The sequence below is a fragment of the Oryctolagus cuniculus genome, chromosome 5 (assembly GCF_964237555.1).
Source record: "Oryctolagus cuniculus chromosome 5, mOryCun1.1, whole genome shotgun sequence".
NCBI lineage: Eukaryota > Metazoa > Chordata > Mammalia > Lagomorpha > Leporidae > Oryctolagus > Oryctolagus cuniculus.
This window is the reverse complement of record NC_091436.1, coordinates 153,556,011-153,581,370: the sequence shown is the minus strand read 5'-3', so window position 1 is coordinate 153,581,370 and position 25,360 is coordinate 153,556,011. Positions and strand designations below refer to the sequence as shown.

The 25,360-nt window shown below is 48.6% G+C and overlaps 4 protein-coding genes, 1 long non-coding RNA gene and 2 other non-coding genes across 7 annotated transcripts; 3 read left to right on the top strand and 4 right to left on the bottom strand.

Annotated features, from left to right (window-relative positions):
- Positions 1 to 683: 683 nt before the first annotated feature.
- LOC138849829 (uncharacterized) lies at positions 684 to 3,802 on the bottom strand. Its single transcript, XR_011389043.1, has 2 exons — positions 2,790 to 3,802; positions 684 to 1,340 (listed from the first exon to the last, which is right to left on the bottom strand). It is a non-coding gene; the product is annotated as an uncharacterized lncRNA (long non-coding RNA).
- On the bottom strand, positions 2,786 to 2,858 carry TRNAR-UCG (transfer RNA arginine (anticodon UCG)). The gene has a single exon. It is a non-coding gene; the product is annotated as a tRNA-Arg (tRNA).
- A 7,100-nt stretch (positions 3,803 to 10,902) lies between the features above and the next one.
- On the bottom strand, positions 10,903 to 10,974 carry TRNAM-CAU (transfer RNA methionine (anticodon CAU)). The gene has a single exon. It is a non-coding gene; the product is annotated as a tRNA-Met (tRNA).
- A 739-nt stretch (positions 10,975 to 11,713) lies between these two features.
- LOC138849828 (histone H4) lies at positions 11,714 to 12,116 on the top strand. Its single transcript, XM_070074864.1, has one exon. The coding sequence runs from the start codon at positions 11,750 to 11,752 to the stop codon at positions 12,059 to 12,061; it is 312 nt and encodes a 103-aa protein (XP_069930965.1). The 5' UTR covers positions 11,714 to 11,749; the 3' UTR covers positions 12,062 to 12,116.
- Positions 12,117 to 17,782: 5,666 nt separating this feature from the next.
- LOC100342379 (histone H2B type 1-C/E/F/G/I) lies at positions 17,783 to 18,682 on the bottom strand. The gene has a single exon (XM_002714191.5). It carries the CDS (start codon positions 18,448 to 18,450, stop codon positions 18,070 to 18,072), a length of 381 nt encoding a protein of 126 aa, XP_002714237.1. The 5' UTR covers positions 18,451 to 18,682; the 3' UTR covers positions 17,783 to 18,069.
- A 119-nt stretch (positions 18,683 to 18,801) lies between these two features.
- On the top strand, positions 18,802 to 19,288 carry LOC100342635 (histone H2A type 1-E). The gene has a single exon (XM_002714192.5). The coding sequence runs from the start codon at positions 18,841 to 18,843 to the stop codon at positions 19,231 to 19,233; it is 393 nt and encodes a 130-aa protein (XP_002714238.1). The 5' UTR covers positions 18,802 to 18,840; the 3' UTR covers positions 19,234 to 19,288.
- A 928-nt stretch (positions 19,289 to 20,216) lies between these two features.
- LOC100343399 (histone H3.1) lies at positions 20,217 to 21,638 on the top strand. Its single transcript, XM_070074857.1, has one exon. It carries the CDS (start codon positions 20,276 to 20,278, stop codon positions 20,684 to 20,686), a length of 411 nt encoding a protein of 136 aa, XP_069930958.1. The 5' UTR covers positions 20,217 to 20,275; the 3' UTR covers positions 20,687 to 21,638.
- Positions 21,639 to 25,360: the final 3,722 nt, after the last annotated feature.

Genomic DNA, 25,360 nt, shown 5'->3' with positions numbered 1-25,360 from the left:
TGCGGTAAACTACGGCAAGGGACTCTCTAGCCAGACAGTTAGAAAATCTGCAGGCGCCGTAAAGATGTTCATGTTTAAAATTTCTCCCCCTTACTAACTATTTTAGAGATGGGGAAACTGAAGTAGCCGCCAGACAGAGCAATTGTTAAAACAATCTCAAACCTCACATAATCAACCTTTCCTTATTCAGGTTTCTGGGAACTCGGTTTTAGACCAAGTACTTAAGACAATGAAGCTTTCCAGCAGGTTCGAACCCTGCACTGGGATTGTGGCTTTTGATAGGAAACTTCCCTGACATGCTTTTCATATCCATGCAGAGCTCCCAAATCCTCGTGGGGACTAAACGCTAAGAGGTGTGCACTTGGAGGCACTATCTGGTTTCCAATTCTACCTTTGGAATATAAAATGGATCAAAAATGTTTTACACACTTTTCTCTCATTCATCTTGGAAATAAAAACTCTGATGATTCAGAGTGGAAGTCGAGAGCCCTCCAGGGCTTGCTTTGCTCCATAGCAGAGAGCACCCTGTTCTGTCATCTAGAGGCAGTTTCAGGTGCTAAAGACACACCAAGGAAACAAGAGAAAATCATTTCACATTATCAGTGCTGTACTATCAGTGTTCATGTTATTAGTAAACTGTGTACACTACACACAATAAGTCAGTCGTTTTATCATGGAAATTAGTTTAAAAAGTTTATTGTTTGCTAGAGAGTAGTGACTAAATAATAAATCTTTTCTGGACCTGCGATCATTTATATGAAAAGTAATCACTTACTTAACTTACTCTTTAACTCAGCAATATTGACTGTGAGGACTTCAGTCCAGGGAAAGAGGACAGGTACAAATATTTCCAGACTGTAGGAGCACAACAGACACTCTGTACAGTCTCAAGTGTCTCTGACATCACAGATGTATACTGAGGGAGTAATCTGATGGTTATTATGAGAATAATTATTATTATGACAACATTGCATCAAAATATGAGACCATCAGACCATTAACGTTTGTATCTTATAAAAACAGTCACAAACAAAAAGTTTAATAAAGCCACTGAATAAGTTAAAAGCTTTCATTTGACCCAAAGCATTCCATATTAGAACAAAAATATAGCGTTGTTAAAATGCAGCAAATTGGGAATTTTTTTGTTAAGTGGATAATATACGGGGTTTTGGTTTAGTGGTGAAGGGGCGGTGTTATATAAAAACTCTGCCAAAGACAACACGACACACCTGTGTTAGAGCCAAGTTGATTTGCTGGCTTATTGCAAGGAGGGAGACCAAACGTCTGCTGAGCCATGAGTTGACTTGGCCATTCCATCATTCACTCCTGCTGTTTTTAATCTAGAAGGAGAGAGGACCGAGCAGAACCGGACTTGCAGTCAGTAAGGAAGCAGCAGTCACTCAGCTCAGCCAGGACAGAGGGATGTTTCGTTAGCTGTGCTGGTTGACGATGGGCTTGGGTTCCCTCAGAACCACACGTGATGATGCACTGTCTTCTCTTTACCTTGCTTCCCGATGCCCACGGAATAGCGGCACCAGCTGGCGTCCTTAGAGCTGACCAGGGCTTAGCCGTGAGGACCAGGCCAGCTCAAGGCCTCCCCATCAGTCCCCATCAGTCCCTGACTGTCAGGGACTGCTTCTCTCCTTCTCAAAATGCGTGTTAATGTACACATTTGATAAGTTGCTGTTATCACAGGAAATGCAAGAAGGCTGACGATAGTTGGAAAGGATTGCAATGGAAAGACCAGACACCTGTGTGGACTCTTCACCTGCTCGCCGTGTAGGCGTCGGCGTGGCTGTCCGTGTCCGCGCCCGGCGCTAAGAACTTGCCCCCCCAACACCCCCCCCCCCCAGCAGAGCGTCCTCCACACTTCCTGGGCTTTGGGCGCGTGCACGAGATGGACCTGGGTGGGCACTGTCAACAGCAAGCACAGCCAGGCAGGGCCTCAAACCTCGCCGGCGTGGCAGGGCTCTCCCGGGGGCGTCTTCTCTGTGCCCCGGGCCCCCCCGGGAGAACACCCTTGGAGCAACCCGAGCTCCCGCAGCGAGGAGCCGGAGCCGGGCACAGGTTGAGCCGCACCGCCGCCCGGCGAGGTCAGCGGACTCACACTGGTGCTGGCCGTTACCTGCTTTTAAGCAGGCGGGCACCGCAAAAAGGATGTGAGGAAAGGGAGTTACAGGATCAGCTTATGTTGGGAAAATCCGAGTAGTTCCCCCGGGAACAGTTGGGCTTTCCGCTCTGTCATGTGGGGTTGAATTTGAGCTGCATTTATCTCTGCGATGGCAGCAGGATCAAAGCAGAAAAGCCGAGATGAAAAGGAAGGGAAGAGTGAAAACCAGTAGGGCGGACGCGGGCAGCAGCCGGACCTCGTGGCTCGTGCGCTCGGGCCAGACCCGCCGGAGTGGGAGCCGGGCCGGTTACACCCCAGACTGCGGGCGGGAGGGCCCGGCCTGCAGATCTGAATTCTCGCTGTCAGGTGGCACAGGGCAGTCTGAGCCTGGGACGCTGAAACCCAGGCAGTGACACTAAGATCTGGGAGGAACTGGAGCGAAGCTGTGAGCACAGGAGGGCCTTCTAGGGTTCAGCTCCAGCCTCTGCATTCTGCCTCCGCTCTCCCCACGCCTGGACAGTCTCTCCTCCTTCCCTTTAAAGGGACAAATGGGAAAAGAATAGGGTTTTGAACAGTTAGACGAAGTGGGTTTTTTTTTTCCCCTCCGATGACACAGGAGGATCTAAATTTGCAGGCGTGCACAAAACAAGAAAGGAAGAAAAGCGAAGGGTATACTAACCACGAAGGGATTCGAACCCTCAATCTTCTGATCCGAAGTCAGACGCCTTATCCGTTAGGCCACGTGGTCCCCGTCAGGTAGTCCCTGTGCAGCTCCTAAAAATGGAACGATCTGCCTGGTCTCCCGCTGCTCCGCAGAAACCGCCGAAGCGACGAACGCCGGTGCCCGGGCGCAGGCATCGGAAACCCGGAAACCCTCGATCGCGGAGGTGGTTTAGGGCCACAGCGGAGAGGCTGAGGTTTTGGGGCTGACAATGATTACGGTTTTGTGGGGTAGGGAAACTGGTGTTTGTGGAACCTAACACGGGCCAAAATGCTGCATTTCGAGGGATGTTTTTAAAACACGTAAGGTCCTGCGCACACTGCTCGCCAGCAGCCGCCATGTACGGGCTCTCGGGCCTCCGGTGTCCGCAGACGACCCGGGAGGGCGCCGTCCGTCCCCGCGAGCCGCACGCCTGCCCCAGGGTGAGGCGGGGGCTTTCAGAAGCAGAGTTTATTGTCCTCCCGGATCAAAGGAGGAGTCGAGTTCCCTCCCGGAACAACAAAAAGGAGAACGACGCGGCATAATCTGTGTGCGCTTGGGTAACCCTACAACCGCCCTATAGCCACCGTGTGGCCCTAAGAGATCCCATCGGAATGCGTGTAGCCGCAAAAGGCAGGCAGAGACGCCAGGGTTGTGCCGAAGGCGACGCCCCGCTTTGCTCGCGCCTCCGCGACTGTGGATTCGCCGGGCCCGTGTGCTCCCGGCTCTGAGCCTCGCTGTCCGTCCGAGGGCTCCGCAGCGTTCCTGGGGCTGGTGTCCGGGCTCGCACACGGTGTTTCGGCCTCCGACCCCCGGGGCTCCGAGAGGCGCTCGCGGACCGACGGATCCGAGGAACCCGACGGGGCGCGGGAACTGGCAGAGGGGAAGGGTAGGCCCTGCCGGTCCGAATGGGTACAGAAAACAAGGGAACAGCCCGGCTCGGTCCTGTCGTTGTTAGTGAGCCTGCCCGGCAGGCTGAGGCGGAGCTGCCCGAGGACTCTCCTCACGGGGGGCGGAGACGGAACCGCGGCTCCACAGCGCCGGGCGGCGGGCTGGGCACCGCGACTGCAGCGCGGGGCGGCGGGCAAGTGCGGACCAAGGGAGACCAGCTCGCGGAGCCCGAGGCGCGCCAAGCTTTTTTTTTTTCTTTCTTTTTTCCCTCCTCTATTTCTGGTCTTTGGTTTGCGGTGTGTTGACTCCGCCCCTTTTCCGGGAAGGGGAGGAGGAAGCTCAGCTGTCTCTCAGCCCCTGGGCGGGGACACTCAAGTCTTCCGGATGTAAGCTGCCCCCCCCCCCCCAAGTGCACCTGTCGCCATAGTCTAACAGCCCGCAATCCCCCTCAGGACCTGGCTGGACACCTGTTTGTTTCGGAGACGGTCCCAAGTGGCTGGCTGTTGACTAGGTGTCCTTTTGGTCTAAGATGATGGTGAAAAAAACAACTGTTTGTAAAAGGTTTTTGTCCTAAGGTAAAATGGCTACATTACTTTAGGTTGAAAAGAGAGAAAAGATAAAGACAAAAATATCTAACGGTTTAAATAAGTTACAAAAGGCGTTAAAAAGTCTCAAAATATTTGAAACAATATTTAGAGAAAAATTTTATGTGTGATAAAATTATAATTCTTAAAATATTGTTTACAAGGTTTTCTCAAACATTAATGTCAACGGTGCAGTGAAATAACATTAAAGATTAATCTGTTAAAGCAATGAAGCTTTTAAAACATTTGTATAAAATATCAGTATGTTAACAAATCTAAAAATTGTCTTGATCCCAAATTTTAAAATTGTTTTTTTTTTTGCAAACAACATCAATATCTCCTTTTAATACTTTTCTTCTTGTCAGTTTTCTAGTCAGGTTCTAGAAGTTCTTTTCAGGTTCTGTTTGAAGAGCTGAGTTTGAAAAGGGTTAAGGTTATTTTTGGATATGTACATGGTTAAATCACCCTAACTAAATAGATGGATATTATTTCATAATGTTAAGAAATCTTATTTTGACCAGATATTTTAAACCTTTCTGGCATCTTTGACTGGTGTCCTGAAAATCAAAGCTCTAAACACTTTGGACTTTCATATTTCCAGTCCCTTGGAAATATCAAAGGCTGTATCTCTCATCTTGTAGAGACACCAACTAATTAGGCTATTTTGATGATTTTAAAGGTATTGTCAAGATGTGAAGTGGTGCTAAACTTTTAAGTTATGATAATATAAAATGCTACTGATACAAATGTCCAAAAGTCACAGAAGTCTAATGATTTTGTTGTTATCAGTCATGATGGTTATCTTAATAAAAAGGGCAAGAGGCCCAAAAAGGATGAATTCTTATAAAACCCTACAGGTGTGTTCTAAAATACTGTGTAAACAGGTGCCTCTTCTGTCAATTAATGAGTTTTATGATTTTAAAATCAGTGGATTAAATAAGAGGTTTCAGAGCTCTGTGAAAGAAAAATTCTAAACCAAACTGCTCATGAAGATTAAGCTATTGTTGGTTCTGTGTTAAATGTTTCCTCTTCTGGGCTCCAAAGCACTTTTTCTGTGACTTCTATTGTATTCAGTACTTGGGATGGCTCTGAACAGTTAAAGCTAAATTTAACCATGGACTACAGGTCCCAACTGAGAAAAAATATGGTTAATTCAGGTTACCAAACCAAAAGATAATTCTAATCAATTGATGGTAAATTTTAAAAGCAGTGAAGACTTTAAAAAGAGCTGCTACAAGAACTCCTTTATTGTTCTGTCTTGTGATGCATGTTATGTATGTGTTAAATGAGTGTACATGTTGTGCCTATGTGAAAAAAAATCTATTAGAGCTCTGTTTTTAATTGGCTGATAAAAGAGCTCTCATATAAATTAAAACCATTAAATTAACCCTAAATATCTTTTTGGTTACAAATAAATCTCTGACAGGTTGTTTTAAATTTGTAAGTAATGTAAAGATAGTGCCAGGCCAATTAATGACAGCTTTACACAGTGATCTGCCATCAAGGAGATCAACCAGGCCAATCCACCCCAAATGGTACTGGTTTTTGATGTGCAAAGCCAGGACATTGGGCAAACAGCTGTCATGACAGAAGCCAGTGTCCAAAGAGCCTTGTCAGCTCTACCTCAGAACTTCCCTGAGGCTGAGGGGCTCCCAGGTCAGAACCGCAGACCCTGTTGGCTCCAACCTGAAAAAAGTCCTTACTCCGCCCAGCTTCCAAAAGTAACCACCGCTGTTAAGGAGACGTCCTAGGTCAGTAATGTTACAGGCAGGCCTGTAGGTTCCCTTTAAAGATGCGGCCTATTTGATACTAACCTCCTATTCAGGCCAACTCTCCTCCAAGGCCAGTCAGGTAATGGGAGGCAATGGGGTGTCTTCCCCAAGGAGCTTCACACAGTATCCCATGTGTAGAGACAGGTCCAGGCCTCACATACTGGCCAGACCTTAACACTCACCTAATTATTATCAAACCTCTCTATAAGCCCACAAAGTGGTGAGAAGAGAGCCCCTGTCTTGGGGACAGACACAGAAAGGCTTTCTAATTTAACAGGCCCTCGTAAATGCCCCAGCTCTAGGGCTCCCAGACAAGGCTCTTTCCTGTATGTCAGGAACATGCCATTCTGGCACCACCAGGAGAGCGCAAACCCAGATATTGGGGTCCTGACACCACCTAGTGGTGAAGTAGCACCTTGACAGTAGGGACTCCATTTTGGAGCACTTGAGACTGCATTCTGGGAAAGTAACCCCCCCTACCGTGAGACTCTGGTCTGAAACTATGATCTCAAATAGTCAGACAATAGCAGTGCACTACATCACCCTTGACAGAGCACAGAAAACCCCTAGCATGATTGCTCAAGCTTGAAAATAGAAAGGTTGCACCTGGGTTAATGATAAAGATGTGATTTGTCTATGTCTTACAACATATAATTTGGATTAATGTCAAGATCATAAATGATAATTGTACGATTGTAACTGGTATTGTCAAGATTATGATGGATATTAATTTCACCTAGGTCTTAGGTTATGTTGACCCCAGTAACTATGTACTCTCTTTTTGATCTTAGCAACCGTGTATAGCAACCGTGCATCCCCCCCCCTCCCGATTTTGTGGTTTTTGCCTTTATAAACCCTATGCTGTAGTTCCTCGGGGCTGCTCTGTTCTGGTTTGATCAGAGAGCCCCAGCATGCTGGAAAAAACAAACAAACAAACAAACAACAAAACCCTTTGCAATTTGCATGAGAGAGGTCTTTTGGAGTCGTCCCTCAGGCAGTGGGCGTTCTCGACCTTAACAGTGGTATACATTAAATTTCATGAGACGTTAACATAAAGGCCAATCCTTCTAAAACCTCTGTTGCTACAGTGTAGCTTAAGAGGGTTCTTTTATGTGATTGGTTGATAGTAACTGTCACAAAAGGATTCTGTTAAAACTATATCCTCCAGAGAGGGCCCCTATTTAAAAAAAAAGCTGGCTAGATCTATTTAGTAATTCTCATATGTAATGCTAAAATCTATGTACAGCACCCACAGTGAGATGCTAAGGATTTTTTTTTTAAATTATTTTAGTTGAAAGATGTAGTTACAGAGAGGGAGAGGAAGAGGCAGAGAGAGAGAGAGAGAGAGAGAGAGAGAAAATCTTCCATCTGCTGGTTCACTCCCCAAATGGCTGCAATGGTGGAGCTGGGCCAGTCTGAAGCCAGGAGCCAGGAGCTTCTTCCAGGTCTCCTATGTGGGTGCAGGGGCCCAAGAACTTGGGCCATCCTCCACTGCTTTCCCAGGCATATTAGCAGGGAGCTGGATTGGAAGTAGAGCAGCCTAGGCTCAAACAGGCACCCATATGGGATGCTGGCACTGTAGTCCAGGAAGGCTCTTTAATTTCTTTTCACTTGAAAAGTAAGGGTTAGAACTAAAAATATTGACCCAAAATTAAAAAAAAATTATATAAGATCTGGACATTACCGCCTAAGGCTAGCTGATGTATCTAAAAACAATAGCTGCTTGTCATGTCCTGCAGGGGGTAGAGTAGTTGGTTTCTAGGCAGCCCACCATAGTGCAGAGATCACTGTGTACTGCCACTTCTGGAGTAAAGGAGCTTACTGGCTCGCTAATTAAGAGATACGAAGCCATATTTCAGAACTGAACTAAAGGTGGATGAGGTGGTCCCCTGGTCCATCACAGCAGGGTGAAGCCAACGGCTCGAAACTGAGAGCGCATCCCTGACCAAGCAGTGCTGTGTAAACTGACCATCAAAGAAAACCCGAGCAGTATCTCCAGAGAATTCCAGAGTCTACAGCCCTGCTGACCAGTTTACACATGGTGGAAGCCTAAGGAGCCAACAGCAGCGCAACCCACAAGATAAATAACCTATTCAAAATTGCTTATAGACTATACTGCTTATGGGTTGTTTATATTTCTTACTGTAATGTACTATCACCCTTTGTTATTGTCTATGATCATAGTTACGGCCCTGGTCCTTGCCATTGGCTTGACAATGGTCACCCTGAGTGGCTGGATCCCTGGGGAGTTACTTGGTGGTTGGTTCCCTGCCATTGAGGGTGCTGTCGTCTCGATTCTAGGACCCTGTTTAATTCTGCCATGCCTGGCTCCCTTGGTACTAAGGACCATCACCAGTATCTTTAAGGCCATAATTAAAGAAAAACATGGCTGCACATGTCCTGATGTTATAGATGATGCCCCTTGATCCTGAGAAAGGTCCCAGCATCAGAGGAGGGAATGAGGTAGGGCCTTTCCAAAGAAAAACTAAGGGCCCTCTCCTATCAAAGGAAAAGTTGAAGACCCTCCCAGATCAACAGCAACAAAAGAACAAAGTGGCACAATCAGGACCTATGTGTGCATGGGTAACCCTGTAACAACTCTATAGCAACCCTGTAGCCTTAAAATACCCAGTCGAAATGTATGTGACCGTATAAAGGAGACAGAGACACTAATACTATATATAAGGCAATGCCCCGCTTTGTTTGGGGCTCGGCCTTTGAATGTTAGTTCGCTGGGCCCATGTGGACAGAATAAACAGTGCTTCCTGCTGTGGGCCTCGGTGTCATGTCTCTCTGTCCAAGAACCCTACAACACTTTGACATCCCTGATGCTCTGAGGGCTCCCTAAAGGCCTAACCACCAGTTTCCCTGCCTGGGCTGGATATGTCCACTACGAGCAGGAAAGGTACCCACTGAGCTGGTCCCCTATCTGCCAGACCAGCTGCATTCCACTCATGGGTTTCAACCCTTGCCAGCCCCCAAGACTGCTAAAACAATCCTGCTGCACCATCTAGAGGGAAAGTGCTGTCCTTCCCTCCTGATTACTGCAAAGCCCACCCCTCACAGCCAGGGCTGGTTCATTCTGCTAATGATGGCATCCCATCTGTGACCCTCCATGGCATGCACCGAACATCCTTTTCTTCCAGGCTGTGACATTGGGGAACTTCAAAAGTTTCATAGAAAATGTGTATTATAAAAAATTATGCATGGCTTTCAAAATTTATGCACAAAAATAAAATTGTCTTTTAATTACATCTTCCATGAACTTTTGGAAGTATCCTTGTGTATACAACTAGTGAATTATTACTCACCTCATTTATTCAGTGTTAAGTGTCATGTGCTCAGCCATTTTATTTGTGTGTGGTGAAGGCTTCCTGCCTTCATCAAGAAGTGACTAGGTGATTGGAATACAATCACTTCTCTCTCCAACTCCCTCTCCCTCACCTGCACACTGCACCACACTGAGTTATTCTTTGTTCCTTTGAAACCCTTAATGATCACACCTCCCTGTATTTGTCTAGAATGTCCTTGACTGGCACATCCTTGCTCATTCAAGATTTGATTCAAAACCTCTTACCATTCAATTGCCAGGGTGGAGCTAATGCAGCAAATCACTCAGTTTTCCTTTAACTCTGTAGATGGTTGCCATGGTGATGACATCTACCCCTACACTGGAAACTGAAATACTCACATGTTCACATAGTTACTGGGCAATATTATTATCCTATATACCTGAAGTGGTAGCTCACCACGAAGCAGCCTGACAGCATATTTAGTCAACACAAAAATTCATGGTCTGCACCCATGGCCGGCTCTGTGACCGTCTCCCCTTAACAACCCAGATTCCAACATTCAAGCAGACTTCCCTAGGCAAGCACAGTCTATGCACATGCTCAGAGTTCACAACCGGAGGCAAAGAGCACGTGTCGAGACAGGACAAGAATTCTGCAGCTTTCACCTGAGCATATTCCTGTTTTTCCTGAATTTCGTCTTTTGCTGGAATTGCTCTACAACTGGAATTGATCTACAATTGTTCTATGTTGAGTCACAGAACTATAACCATCCATTTTCTTTGCTCCCACTGCACTGAGTATATAATCCATTTAATGAAATAGTACCTTATACCATACATATTTATTTCTTTAAAAACATATAGACTGCAGGCGACATACTATCTTTTTTTTTATAGCTCATAGCACAGGATCTGATACTTAAGTATCTGAATAGGAATCCTTCCTGAGAGAGAGAAATATGAAACAGCGCTATGCTTCTAGCTGAGCTTTTACAGGAGGGTAGAGGGTAGAGACATAGCAGTAGCAGTCACAGACGTTGTTTCTCAGGTCTTAGTGAAATCCTGGCTACTGAGAGTTTTGCCCTTAACTACTACTCTTTTATTTCCAAAATAAAGAATTATAGTTCCAAAAAATCTTCGTGAAGATCTTCCAATGGATTTCTAGTCCATTTCCTTAACCGCCTGGCAAGGAGTGCTTCCTGAGAATGCAGGGAAATAAAGACTATGTTCCTGTCTCCCAGCCTGTCTTCCACAGTCCTGGTCCTCAACATTTTCCCAGTTTCCCAGGCAAAGAAAAATGGACATAACTGCTAGGTCACTTTGGTAACCATTATGGGACACTGGACATTATGGGAGGATATACCAGTTAATAATAGTAATGTGCTCCAAATGACACCTTCAGTTTACCTGTAGAGGTCATAAACTTTCAAATGTGTTAATCCAGAAACAATTTTCACTTGCGAACTTCTTGAAACACACGGCTAGTCTGTTTCCTTCCTTTACCATAAAATTAAGACACAAAATTTCAAGCAGAAAAATAAAGAAAACAATGTTAGCAGAGGATGGTTTCGATCCATCGACCTCTGGGTTATGGGCCCAGCACGCTTCCGCTGCGCCACTCTGCTTCCCGAAGGCGCCCTCTTCCTGTAGTATTCTTAGCATTGCGTAAAAGCGGCCAACTATGCGGGACAAACTGTATCTAATACCTCACCTACCACACCAATAACATTCCCGGCCTCAAGCGGAGGCGGGGGGGATACTGGGGAGAGAAACAAACACCACCACACCGGCAAGTTATTGGGAACAGATGTGAGGGCGGCTAAATAGAGAAGCGCAGCTCCTACCAAACAGGGCAGGGACACAACGGCCGGGAGCGGGGCCCGGCGCCGCGGGGGAACCGCGCCACGCAGCCACCCCACACGCCGACTCGCCGTCCGGGCAGCGTTCCGGGTGGTCGGAGGCGAGAGGGCGAGGACCTGGCGCTCTCCCGCCCTCCGCCCTCTCTGCCGACCCGGGCCCTGCGAGCCGGGTGTCCGAGCGCAGGGCGGGACGAAGCTGGGCCGCTGCTGGACGCCGTGGGCGCCCGCGCTCCCGCGCCACCACCCAAAGCGTCCCAAGCATCAGTAAAAAGTGAATTTCTGTTCCTGACATAGTTGCTGAAGCGGCCTAAAGACTTGAGAAGGCAGGACTGGCGGGAACCACACCGACAACGCGCCAAAATGGCGGGCGGAGGTCTTTGGTGACGTCATCCCCGCCGGGCGCGAGGGGCGGGGCCAGCAGGCGCAAGGGGCGTTCCCGCGCAGGCTTGGCGTCTTCAATTAGGTCCGCACTCCGGGCATATAAGGGGAGCACGTCTGCCGGTAGTCGCTATTTCTGAGTTGGTTCTGGTAGCTGATAGAGATGTCTGGACGTGGCAAGGGCGGGAAGGGCCTGGGCAAGGGCGGCGCCAAGCGCCACCGCAAGGTGCTGCGCGACAACATCCAGGGCATCACCAAGCCCGCCATCCGCCGCCTGGCCCGGCGCGGCGGCGTCAAGCGCATCTCGGGGCTCATCTACGAGGAGACCCGCGGCGTGCTCAAGGTCTTCCTCGAGAACGTCATCCGCGACGCCGTCACCTACACGGAGCACGCCAAGCGCAAGACGGTCACGGCCATGGACGTGGTCTACGCGCTCAAGCGCCAGGGACGCACGCTCTACGGCTTCGGCGGCTGAGCTGCCCCGGCGGCCCGAGACCCTCCACCCAAAGGCCCTTTTCAGGGCCACCCAAGTTCTCCTGTAAGAGAGCTAGCACTTCATTGCGTTTTTTTTCCTTGGTAACGAAGTTTTGCGTTCATTCGTTGGTGGCTTTACGCTTCCAGTTTTATTTCAAACCGGATTCTCATGACTTCAGGTTTTCTGGGGTTCACTGAAAGCACTGGTTGCTCGGACAGTGAGCTCGGTGGAGGCCGCCTGGCCCCTCACGTAGTTGGCCGCCTCAGTTCTGCAAGGGTTCCGGCCGTGCCGAGGGCGGCCCTGCCTGCTACCGGGCTCAAGATGGCGGGGCCGGGGACAAAGGCCGGGCCCGGGGAGGGAGCGATGGGCGGGATTAGGCTTTCTGCTCTTTGTGCAAGTAGAAGCGCGAGGGAGAACTAAAGGCTCATGTGTGGAAAGGTGGGTATTGTGCTCTGAGAACTGACTACGGAAGTAGCCCAGCTGAGTATTGCGTAAGCGGTCATTACCAGGTAGTGCAGCTTCCAGGGGATCCGTTTTCAGTGACTATCAAGGTAACAGGCCGAATTTACGCTACCAACTCATTCCACAGAAGCCGTAATCACGCCGCAAATGTTTTAAGAACACGGCTTGTTTGACCCAAATATAGGCCATGCTCGTTATGCTAAGGGAGATGGTTCATGCGACTTAGTGCCAAGTTGGACAGTGTAGCTCTTACAGATACCAGCCAAGTGGTGGTTTGCAGCCTGCGGTTCTCGCTGAACGCTCGCCTAGTTATGGTTTCAAGGCTGCACCGCCGGTTTCGCCCTCCAGCATGTTCTAGGACGCACAGTGCGTTCGCCGCCGGCAGCCCGAGCGGAGAGATCAGTTCAGGCGGAGTCTAATCTCCCTGCCTTTGGTTTCTTTCGAGGGCAGCCGCGCTGAGACAAAGGCGGAAGTGAAGGCCTTGCCAAGTTTCGGCGTGTGTCTGGCCCCGGTTCTCATCACAGCCACCCCCAGAGACTGCTGCTCCCTTCGCATTTGCGAGAAGCCAGCCCCTTCCCTTGTAGCCTCTGAAAACCCTGGGCCACGCTCTTTCAGAACCGTGGTTGACGCTAGGCTGCTACCTCATCTACTGAGCGATTAACCTCATTCTCAAACCTTGGCCTCGTTATTTTCATCCGGCACCGTTGACCACAACCTGAGCTTTCGGTAACAATAGTCCTGGATGACAGCGAACCTAACTATTTTTATATCTGTTTATTGGGTGTGGGTGTGTACAGATAATTATAAGTAAATTATATGTGTTAGGTGGTGGTGAGCACTATAAAGATCAGTGAACAGCAGGAAAAGACAGTGTGCAGGGAGGCAGTGATATTTTAAATGATAGGGTCGTGGGAAGCTTTACCGATAAAGTGATGGTTGGGGGATAAAAAACATGGGGAAACTTGAAGTATTCCAAATAGAAGGCCCAATAGGAAAGCCTGGGTTGTGGAGGCAAAGCAGATAAGGGTTCAGAGGCACATGGAGCTGTTCTGTGGCATTGAAGCGGATGTTAACACTGGGTGTGAGTCCTTGTAGGATTCTGAGCAAAAGGGTGACAAGATGTAGTTTATGTTTTTAAAAGATCTATTTGGATGCTTGATCGAGAACAGACTGATGGGACTACAGTAGGAGCTGGGACACCAGTTAGGAGGCTAGTACAATAATCCAGTTGAGAGAAGACTGACTTGATCAGTGTGTTAAAGGCAGAGGATTTTGTATATATTTTGAAAAAAGAGTTCTTAGCTAGTAAATGTAGGGGATGAGAAAATTCATGGATGATTTCGATGACATTAGTCACAGCAACTACACAGATCCCAATTGGTAAAACAAGAAACAAAGTAGAAGGAATGAGGTTTGGAGAGAATTATAGGCTTAGTTTTGGATATCCGGGGAGAATCTGAGATGCCTGTAACATGTCTAAGAGGAAGGTATGAATAGGAAATTAGATGTATGAGTCAGGGGTCTAGGGAACAGGTCCAGGATGGGAACAAGATTGAGAATTAGAGTAAAACTGCCAGGAGACTGAAAAAGCCACAGGTGAAGTATCTTAGGAAGGAAGGCTGATAATAAGAAGCAGTTCACAGACGAACCCCAGATCAGAGAAATAAGGAGTGGTGTTGAGTATTCATGACATGGGTTAACTTTCTGGCTGTTCTTTTCTCCTGTAATTCTCAGAAAAAGCAACAAATATTCCCCCTTTTTTAGAGATGGTGCAAAATGCCCTTAGTAATGAGTGAGTCTTAACTGGAGTTCTTACTCAGATAATTTAGTGAAGACAGAGCCCTGGGGAGATCACTTTGGTGACCCAGTAGTAGATACACATACCCTTTCTTTCCAAAATGCACTCACTTTCTCCACACGCTTTTCCTGCAGTTCCAGGAAGTTCTCAGGCCTCCTGAAAACTGTTGTGGAGCTCAGCGGAAGAACCTTCTGTCTGCTGTTGCCTTTTTCCATCCCTTCGTTCAGCTGCTCCTGATTAGAGAAAGTGGACCTTGAGGAAGAAAATCTGATTCTGCCGAACTGACGGTTTTTTTTTAGCTGTGGTGATGCTATGTGGATGAAAAAAAAAATTAAACCAGCAGCCCACTCGCTTTCCTTGAACTCCAGACTCAGAAGCCCTGCTACCTGACATCTGTACATGAGAGCGCGATTTACATTCACTTCCAGCTTAATTGGGCCTCAAACAGGATTTCTGCCACCACCTCTGCAAATTAGCCCTCTTCTTGAGGTTCATGAATGGCAATTCTACCCGTTCTAGTGGGGTCATTTTTGTCTTTGGTTCCCCCTTTCACACTCTACACCTACCTATCAGTATATTTTAGCAGCTGCAGTATGAAAACACAAGGAATCCAACCATTTCCTTTCCCACTGCTGCTGGGCAGCCCCCTCCTCACCTGCTTTCTTTCACACAGCAGCTGATGCATTGCGGTAAGGGGCCAGTCAGAGAGATTAAGGCTCTCATTCACCCAAAGTAAAACCCTAAGTCCTTTGAGGGGCCTACAAGGTCCTACTTTCTGGACCAGGTTACTTCTTTGGCTTCAAAGCTTTCAGCTTCCTCTTGTTCCTAACCCAGCTCCACAGGCCCCTTGAATTTTCTCCGAGTAGTGCAGCTGGTTCCCTCCATGTGAGGCGCTCGGCTTCAGGTCTCTGTAGGTAGTGCTCGCTCATTTCCTTTGGGTTTCAGCCCTCCTCCCCTCAGTGAGGCTGCCTGGCCAGGCTATGCAGCACTGCAAATCCCCCTACTCCTTGCCCTTAAGGAGGCTGCCGTCTGCCTGCAGAACACACTGGTGAGGTGCTGCTGCTCAGCCTCTGAGGTCTGGGAATGCACAGCGATTTCCTCTGTGGGGACCGGGGTCCCAGGGCAAGGCATTCAGGGCGCTCATGCCTCCCACCCCACCCCCATCAGGCAGCTACTCCCTGCATTTCAGTTATAGGATGGCTCCTGGCTTCTGATGGGCCCAGCTCTCACTTGGGGAGTGAACCAGTGGATGGAAGATCTCTTTCTCTCCCTCTCTCTCTAACTCTGCTTCTAAAATATATATAATCTTAAAGAAGTACTTCGTTGCCAAATTCCATCTTAATTAAAAGGCTCAGGTTTGGAAGTACCCCAGGGGAACCTACTACATAAATGGAAGTTAGAAAAGGAGCGAATGAAGCACGAGGAGAGAATTCTCAGCTGTTTCCAGGTTTCTTTACAGCCGAACCCCTTGAGTGAGGCCCCAGATCTCCTAAAGGTATCGCAAAGTTCCTGGAAATGGGCACAAATCGCTTCAACTGGCAGTCAAGGAGGTCTAACAGCCACGGACATCAGGATGTCCACGGAACACGAAACACCTCGGAGGAAAGACTTAGATGCATGGAAGGGCTCGGACTGATAAGTGTTGACGACAATCGGACCAGAAACTTTAACTGGCATCAAATGCTAAGAGGTTGGCAGCCCAGTGCCCTGCTTACGGATTCAAGTCTCTGGTTTCACACTGGGGTGGGAACAAGGAGAGGCTTGAACAGCCCCGCCTTTTCTGGACCTTTGTGCCTAAAGTCCTGTCAGCACTACCTGTGGTTTTACACCCCAAGCAAACCCAAACAGCCTTTTTATCCTTTTTTTTTTTAAATTTAAAATTGTCTTTTTGTAAGTAAAAAGCAGTGTACACTTGGGGAAAGAGGATATAGCACAAAATAAAAAAAAGCATTATGTAAATATAAAAGGTAATTAATGAGAAAAAAATTTAGACGGCGGTCCCAATCAGGTCCGCCCATGGAAACAAGGCAGTGAAACTTGATTGGCTGACCTATATGCAAACGAGGAATCCGAGAGGCTCAAATATGATAGGTTTAGAACACGGTGGCGTGTTCCAGCGTTTTCGTTAGCTGTGTCCTGTTGTGCTTCCTGGAACAGTTTTTGTGAGGGGTCTCGGGAAGTTTAAGGTACTATCTGCGGCAAGATTCTTCTAATTTCCTCCCGTAGCTGTGATCCCGGGCTGAGTTACTTGTTATTGCTTATTAAATCTCGTTTTCTTTGGAGTCCATAGTAATTATAGGGCCTTAACTTCTACGGTCAATTTATCAACGATATATAGCAGTTACTAATTCATATTCCTATTTAGACCAAGAAATTCTCACAAAGGGATTCAATACATTCCTCCACATGAGGAGGTAAACAAACTTTCCGTCCTGAGGAGTTCCCCTCTTAAACTGTACTTGGAATCCCCCGCACCCCGTATGCATGCATACTGTTTTAAAATGTGTTTAAAGTTAGCTTTGGAGAGCAAGAAATGAAGCCTTAATTATACGTGAGATTTAGGAGGTTTGTTTCACAAGCTGCATTCCCAAATTGGGTCACTTAATGTTCATGGCAATCAGCATTTGCGATAGCTAACCAGAAGGAAAAAGAGACACCTCGGCGTTGCATTGCCAGCGTCCAGGGTTCCCATCTACCAGTGTTCAGCTGCCAGCTGACCTTGAATGTGAAGATCACATTTTTTTTTACTTCCTCATTTAAAAAGAAGCTTGCTGGTGTAAGTATAGCGCCGTGCCACGAGAATACGGGTATCAATGATGACTTTTATTATTTCAATTGAAAACTATTTTCCCACTGCTGTGATTGCAACTGATTTGTGGATTGAAAGTCTTAATAGTGTGCAAAGAGTCCTTGGACTGACAGATGGGATTGAAGTATCAGCTTTATTTCTGTGTGAAATGCTAGCTTCTTAAACTACATTATAGGTGATAGGATAAAATTAATGGATAATAGCTGTTAAGGAGGGCTACACAGGATGTTAATTCCTTGCAAGTCTCCTCCTTTCAAACGAAACCCCGGGAAATGTAGTGACTGGCACGAGGCTCCAGCATTCCGAGGTGCAGCTTTCGAACCCCAGAAGCACTTGGAACCGTAAGGAGAGTCTGGCGCTCCTGGTCCTCACCCCAGTCACATTAGTTGGTAGCTGTGGACTTCACGTCCCCCCCCCCCGCGTCCTGCGGTTACTGTTCTGACACCTCGGTGTTCAGAAGGAAAGGAAACTAGTGGACATAGGGGACCGTGCGTGATACTCCAAACCCAGTGAATGTGAATCAACACAGGACGTTAGGGTTTGAGCTGAGATGCTTTTGTTGAGACCCGCTGGGACTAGGCCTTGTTCCCCTTCTAGCTGCAGCTCTGGCCAAACGCAAGGCAACAGCCTTGTTATAAACTGAAACCTTGTATTCATTTGAATGTGTTTATTCTAGGGCCTAATCAAAGCTCCGATTTCACGTGATTATTCCTAGCCAAAAGCAACATTAACAAGTAAACTAGAACAGAGAGGGATAGGGAGCGGTCTTAAGAGAAGCTGGTCTAAAATTTACCGAAACTATATCAATGAGAACATTTTCAGTGTGCTGGCGTTCATATGTAATAAGCCAAGTCCCAGGTTACAGGTCTTTTAGAGATAACGTGGTGGCTCTGAAAAGAGCCTTTGGTTTACGAAATTTGTTCTGAGATGCCGATGATCTTACTTGGAGCTGGTGTACTTGGTGACAGCTTTGGTGCCCTCGGACACAGCGTGCTTGGCCAGCTCGCCGGGCAGCAACAGGCGCACGGCCGTTTGGATCTCGCGCGACGTGATGGTGGAGCGCTTGTTGTAGTGCGCCAGGCGGGAGGCCTCGCCGGCGATGCGCTCGAAGATGTCGTTGACGAACGAGTTCATGATGCCCATGGCCTTGGACGAGATGCCGGTGTCGGGGTGCACCTGCTTGAGCACCTTGTACACGTAGACCGAGTAGCTCTCCTTGCGGCTGCGCTTGCGCTTCTTGCCGTCCTTCTTCTGCGCCTTGGTCACCGCCTTCTTGGAGCCCTTCTTCGGGGCTGGCGCAGACTTCGCGGGCTCAGGCATGATCAAACCCTCTGAATCTTCTAGCGAGAAGAAACAAAGTGTGGGCAAACGCAAGCACGCTGACTATTTGTGTGGTGCGAATGCAAATGACGGATTGCAGCTATTCGAATTTTCATTGGCTCATTTAGTATCTTCCTTTCTGATAGGCTAGCTTTGATCCTGAACTCTCATTGGTTCCTTCTGCATCTCCCGCCTCGGAGACTATGGCCTTTGAACTCATTACGATTCATGGAAATTAGAAGCGGGCTTGGCTTTACTGCTACTTTCTGATTGGCTGCAATTTGTATCCGGCCACTCGGATAGGCTACTTCAGGAAACCACAGCAGGGTATAATTAACTGCTTGCGCCACCACCTTATCGATTTGCTAAGACTCTGTTTAGTGGTTCGTCATGTCTGGACGCGGCAAGCAGGGCGGCAAGGCGCGCGCCAAGGCCAAGACCCGCTCCTCCCGGGCCGGGCTCCAGTTCCCCGTGGGCCGCGTGCACCGCCTGCTGCGCAAGGGCAACTACGCGGAGCGCGTGGGCGCCGGCGCCCCGGTGTACCTGGCGGCCGTGCTCGAGTACCTGACGGCCGAGATCCTGGAGCTGGCGGGCAACGCGGCGCGCGACAACAAGAAGACGCGCATCATCCCGCGCCACCTGCAGCTGGCCATCCGCAACGACGAGGAGCTCAACAAGCTGCTGGGCCGCGTCACCATCGCGCAGGGCGGCGTGCTGCCCAACATCCAGGCCGTGCTGCTGCCCAAGAAGACCGAGAGCCACCACAAGGCCAAGGGCAAGTAAAGCCGCAGGCGTCCGTAGACTCCATTAAACCAAAGGCTCTTTTCAGAGCCATCCACCTGGTCGCAAAAAAGCTTGTAACGGTCTCCGCACTAGGGGCGACACACCGGTCCCTAGGGCACTCCGCACAGGTTTGGGCCTTACGTGCCAAGTTCTGAAGGAAAGTGCGTTTGCAATGCTTCTCAGGAGTAATTGGTGTGGTCTCCATAATACTACGGGTGGAGACTATTATTGGAACTTACATCCCAAGCTCTGACAAATGAGTTATCCCGTCCCGAGGGTACACCTGACAGTTTTGGGCCATATACCCCAAGTTCTGACCAATGTCAGTACCCCAGGGTATTCCGAACATTATACCCCAAGTTTGAGGGGAGGGGCGTTTCCAGTCCATGCACATTGCCGGGGTTACGGATGCGCTCCGCACCCGACGCTGCTGTGGGCAGGGAACCGGGAGGGAAGCACTGGCGGGCTCAGGGAGCTCCTCACGGAAGCTCGTGGACGCAGAGGCGTCTGAGGGCCTCCTAAGCGCGACAGGACCGTGGGGAAGTCGGCCTGGCGTTTCCGTGCGGCACCACCCGCCGTTCCTGTCTCGGCCCTGCCCCAGTGGTTCCAGCCAGGAACGCAGCCGCTGGGCCACGGTCGCTGAAGGGAGCTCGGAGACAGCCGACAGACGCCGTGAAAGACGGAAATGGCTCAGGCAGATTGTTCTGGAAGGGCGGCCCTGGGCGTCTGCCCGCCGTTAGACAATGACTACGGCGATGAGCAACTTGGAGCCCACCTTCCTGAGGGCCCCGCAGTGTGAAAGCCGAGGAAATGGCGTTCTCCCAGCTCAGACTAACAGAAGCCCGGGGATTGGAAGGTGGAGGAATTTATCCAATGAGAGCACAGGGAAGCCAGTTACGTCACTGGAGCGTCAGCGAATGGCTTTATCGCGCGGGATGTTTTTAAACCAGAGAGCCCAATCCGACCGTTTCTCAGCGTATATAAAGGGGAAATTGGGTCGCTTGGTACGCCATTTTGGTGACTGACCCGGTGGAGCTCGGGAATGGCTCGCACGAAGCAGACAGCGCGCAAGTCGACGGGCGGCAAGGCGCCGCGCAAGCAGCTGGCCACCAAGGCGGCCCGCAAGAGCGCGCCGGCCACGGGCGGCGTCAAGAAGCCGCACCGCTACCGGCCCGGCACGGTGGCGCTGCGCGAGATCCGGCGCTACCAGAAGTCCACCGAGCTGCTCATCCGCAAGCTGCCCTTCCAGCGCCTGGTGCGCGAGATCGCGCAGGACTTCAAGACGGACCTGCGCTTCCAGAGCTCGGCCGTCATGGCGCTGCAGGAGGCCTGCGAGGCCTACCTCGTCGGCCTCTTCGAGGACACCAACCTCTGCGCCATCCACGCCAAGCGCGTCACCATCATGCCCAAAGACATCCAGCTGGCGCGCCGCATCCGCGGGGAGCGGGCCTAATGGTCCCGCTCGCCTCAGCTCCAACCCCCTTCTCAAAGGCTCTTCTAAGAGCCACCACGTCCTCTCGGAAGCAGCTGTGACCCAGCTAAGCTTTTCGTGGTGCGGTGATGAGCGCCGCACACTTAGTCCCCATAACTGGAGTCCATTGGCGGGTAGGTCTCCCCTTGGGTTTATCTTGTGTCAGATTGCTTGTTGGGAGCAGTTCAAGCTCAAGCTTTGTCTTGTTTCAGGAAACTGCAGACGTGTGGCCTATTTCCTAAATTTTCTCGTGAGTTTCTGGGGTCAAACTACCCCCCCCCCCCAATGGCTCCGGTAGTGTTTGGTCACCTGGCTGTGGGATGATCTTTGGTTAACAGCTCTCCACCCTGCTAAAGGCCCATAGTCGTTATTCTTTGCAGTTAACTTCTCTTTCAGCTTGTTTCCTAGGAGCCGTAGTTCCACATATTTTCCTGGTAGGGAACTCCTGTGTTTTGCCAATTATGTGAGTCGTATTTCAAGAAGTTACAGTACTACAGATTTTGGGGTTGAGTTTCTTGGTAAAATACCTCCCCAGTGACTCCAGCAGTCTTATGTCTGCTGGTAGCGTGGTGCTAGGTGTTTGTAATTCCCGTCTCTCCTGCGGGCCCACACTCTGCATGGTGCTATTCTAGGTGATGGCTCCTGAACACAAAAGCCAGTTTACATGTTTCTAATTGTTATAGGCTGCCTTCCTGTGCGAATTCATCAGGAGTAAACAACAAGTTGCTTATTTAGGTAAGAATAAAGCATTCAACTGCAAGTGAGGAGCCCCTGGGACAGCTTGCGTTTATTATAGATTAGTGTTTTCAACCGTGACCTTACAGTCATGTGGAACTTATATGGTGGTTGCCTGGCCTGGCCTAGATCAGCTTAAATTTGTGTGGATGATGGGAACAGACAATTCTTGTTACTGCATTAAAACATTGTTTCCAACAAGTGCCTTGGGCTGATCGTGTTAAATAAACTCCAATCCTGTGCTTTGCTGCTGTTTGACTCTGTTTTACCAGAGTTGTCTCATGGAATCAGGTTTTTCTGAAGTTTTGTTTCCACAAGGAAAACCAGGTGTCTCTCGTTTCTGACCAGCTGGAACAATGTCTCATTTGAATGAGTCCTACAGCAATCTGTGACTTTTATAGTGATTAACATTAGCAAGGCAAATGTGACTCCAAGTGAGACTCCGGTCTCTTCCTGGGATTGGAGAACTGGATTTGCAGAGATATTGGAGTAACAGCCACTATTTAACTCCTCTTGGAAGAGAGTCAAGATACTTTTGTGTCTTCACATGGGGCCTTTCTTATAAAGATTACCCCACGATCCTTTTTGGGTATCCTTATGGCTCACTTGTGTGGCTTTTAGCACTTATTATTTTTTTTTCAGATTTTTTTTAAACCTTATGTGATATTCTAGTGTGAAAACAGACCAACCAATCAGAAATGGCCATTGTATCATTCAGTTTCAAGATCGTTAATATTGGCCAGATGTTTCATGTGCATCACTTCATCCTAGCTGCCTAGCAAGATTTCATCCCAATATTCTAATCACCTACTAGACATTTTAACTTTGTATTCGAAGGGCAGATAGATACCTTCTATCTGCTGGTTGGTTAGTCTCCCAGTGCCTGCTACAGCAGTGGGGATTGGGCCAGGCCAAAGCTGGGAGTCAGGAACTCCATCAAGGTCTCCTGTGTGGGTGGCAGGGACCCAAGTACTTGAACCACTACACTTGCCTTCCAGGGTGCACATAGGCAGAAAAAAGCTACAGAAGCTGGAGCTGAATCAAAGCAAGGTACTCCGGTGTGGGATGCTGAAGTCTTAACTGCTGAGTGCCTGCACAACATGGATGAATTTTTTATTTTTTGACAGGCAGAGTGGAAAGTGAGAGAGAGAGACAGAGAGAAAGGTCTTCCTTTTTGCCGTTGGTTCACTCTCCAATGGCCGCCACGGCCGGCGTGCTGTGGCCGGCGCATCGCGCTGATCCGAAGCCAGGAGCCAGGTGCTTCTCCTGGCCTCCCATGGGGTGCAGGGCCCAAGCACTTGGGCCATCCTCCACTGCACTCCCTGGCCACAGCAGAGAGCTGGCCTGGAAGAGGGGCAACCGGGACAGAATCCGGCACCCCGACCGGGACTGGAACCCGGTGTGCCGGCGCCACAAGGTGGAGGATTAGCCTATTGAGCCACGGCGCCGGCCAACATGGATGAATTGTAAAATGCATTGATTGCATGCATATTTGCCGCAAGTAAACATGTTCATGTTCAGAATGCACTCAGAGCAGAAAACATAAAATTCTCCTCATGGAAATTCTACTCTTCTCATGGAAACTGACTCTAGGATAGACGATAAATTAGCTAGATAAATATACGTTAAATGTTATGTGAGAAAGAAAACTACAGCAAGAACGAGTGTCATAGGAGGCTGAAATTTAGATAAGGTGACCACTGAAGACTTCTCAACGAAGATGATATTTCACCTGAGCTGCGGGCAGGAGGCAAGTGGTTGGGTGTCATCCAGGAGGAGGCCGAGCACTGAGGCAACAGGTGGCTGTGGCATGAGGGGGGCCAACAGGAGCAACAGGACACCTGCTTACGTAGGGGCTTGTGGGTTGTAGGGGAAGTGTTCCTTCAGCAATCTGGGAAGCTATAAGCTGGAGTGGTTGTCTGTAGCAAGACTTAACACTAAAAACGGAGACAGGTGTGAGTGTGTAGGGATGGCAACATGGAGAGAGTGAGTAATACGTGTCTGTTAAGGCTGTCACGCTTGCTCTGTGGGTTCCTCCAGTACCTCCCCTTCCCTGTCACTGCTACGAAGGGACAGGATAGCTGAGACACCCATGATCAACATCTGCCAGGCTTTGAATCTCATCTAGGACAAAAGCCAAATTTCTATATGGAAAACCAGAACATGTATCTCCAAAATATGTAAATCATTTGCCCCGTCAGTAGCAGTTTTGGCTGAATTTAAGGATCCTGACTCAATTGTAAGCCCCTTGTAGCTCGCTCCCTCTTTCAGTGATTGCCAGAGATGTTGATGATATCTTCCCTGGGAATTGTCCAGCTGGTCCAGGCTTCATGGCTTCATTGGTTCACAAGTCTGTATGTGAGTGCTTATGACACGAATTTCATCTTCCCTGGTTGGTGAGATTCCTGGGAGGTGACTGACAGCAGCTGAGTTGCTTTGGGAGGCTCTGTCTGTCTGCAGGCAGATAACAGAGGTTCAGTGGAAGCCCCTGGCAGTTTTCTCTTCCCCAGGGGCCCTCAGTGTCAAGTCCACAGTGACAGATGTAGGGTGGCATTTCCTGAGCTGCTTCCATTTGCACAACATGGCTGGGGTGTTCTTTGCCCCTCTCTCCTTTCCTGATCAGGATGGAATGTGGACACGCTTGCTGCAGCCGCACCAGGCTTCCTTGACCACGAGGTGTCAGCAGCAGTTAAGAGTGACAGAGCTGGAATGCAATGGCAGCCGCCTATTACACCAGCAGGCGGACCCACAGACCAATGTGTTCCCTGAGCCCATGGATGAATGTCACTGAGTCAACTTTAAACACAGAGAAACAATGGGAAAGCGAGAGGGCAAGTCAACAGCACATTTCAGGTAGTTTGTGACTGAGACACCTACCTCGATCCTTGATTACAAATGTCATGTATTTCACCTCCCATGGTCCCCGTGCCCACCCCATCGGGTTTCCCCACTGACAGATGGTTTTGACGGCTGGAGATGGTGATGATCAAAGGGGTTCAGCAGTTGGAAGTTAATTTGGGGCCAACAGTTGCTTGCTCGATTAGAAAGAGTCAAGGTCAAGTACACAGCCACCCAGAACATTCTGAGTAGCCATGCCTTCTGTATGCATGCTGTCTGCACAGCACAAATGTGGTCACAGTGGATGTCAACACTGAGCTGTCAATTAAACCCTCACAGATATGGAGTGCTTCAGAAATGTTGGGTGTCTCACTGATACTTGGTTTTTGGTTCTTACATCTCTTCCTGTCTTAACACAGCACGTCTGTACTGAATTTGTCTAACAGGCTACTAATTTATGATTCATGACAAATATTTCTTTGAACATTGTGTATACCTCCTTATTTATCTACTAAACAAAGATAAGTTAACTACTTCTTATGAATTATCTATTTAACATTGATGAGTATTATCCATCCCATTTATTGTGCTGGTCTTCATTGTAGCAAAATGTTTAGAATATTCACATTTCATATAATAGAAGAAACACTCATACGAGAAGGTGAGCTCCCTAAGAAATTCACATTCCAGACCTGAGCTATATAGTTTTATCTGAGAGAAATAACTCATTTTTATTAATTTGAGACTATTTTAGGTTGTCTGTCACTTCAGGGAGCATCTAATACTATACCATAGAGGTCCACATTTTTTACAAAAACCCTTTATCTCATTTAAGATGTTAAGTATAAAATGTATGAGCTTTGCTATCATAATGCTCTTTCTATATTTAAAAAATCTTATTTATTTTCATTTTATTTGAAAGGCAGAGAAACAGAAACCTCCCATCTGCTCGTTCATGTCCCAGGAGTCCATAACCATGAAGACTATGACTGGCTGAAGCCAGGAGCCAGGAACTCCCTCTGGGTCTCCCACATGGGAGGCAAGAACCCAGGTATTTCAGCCATATCTGGTGCTTCCCGGATG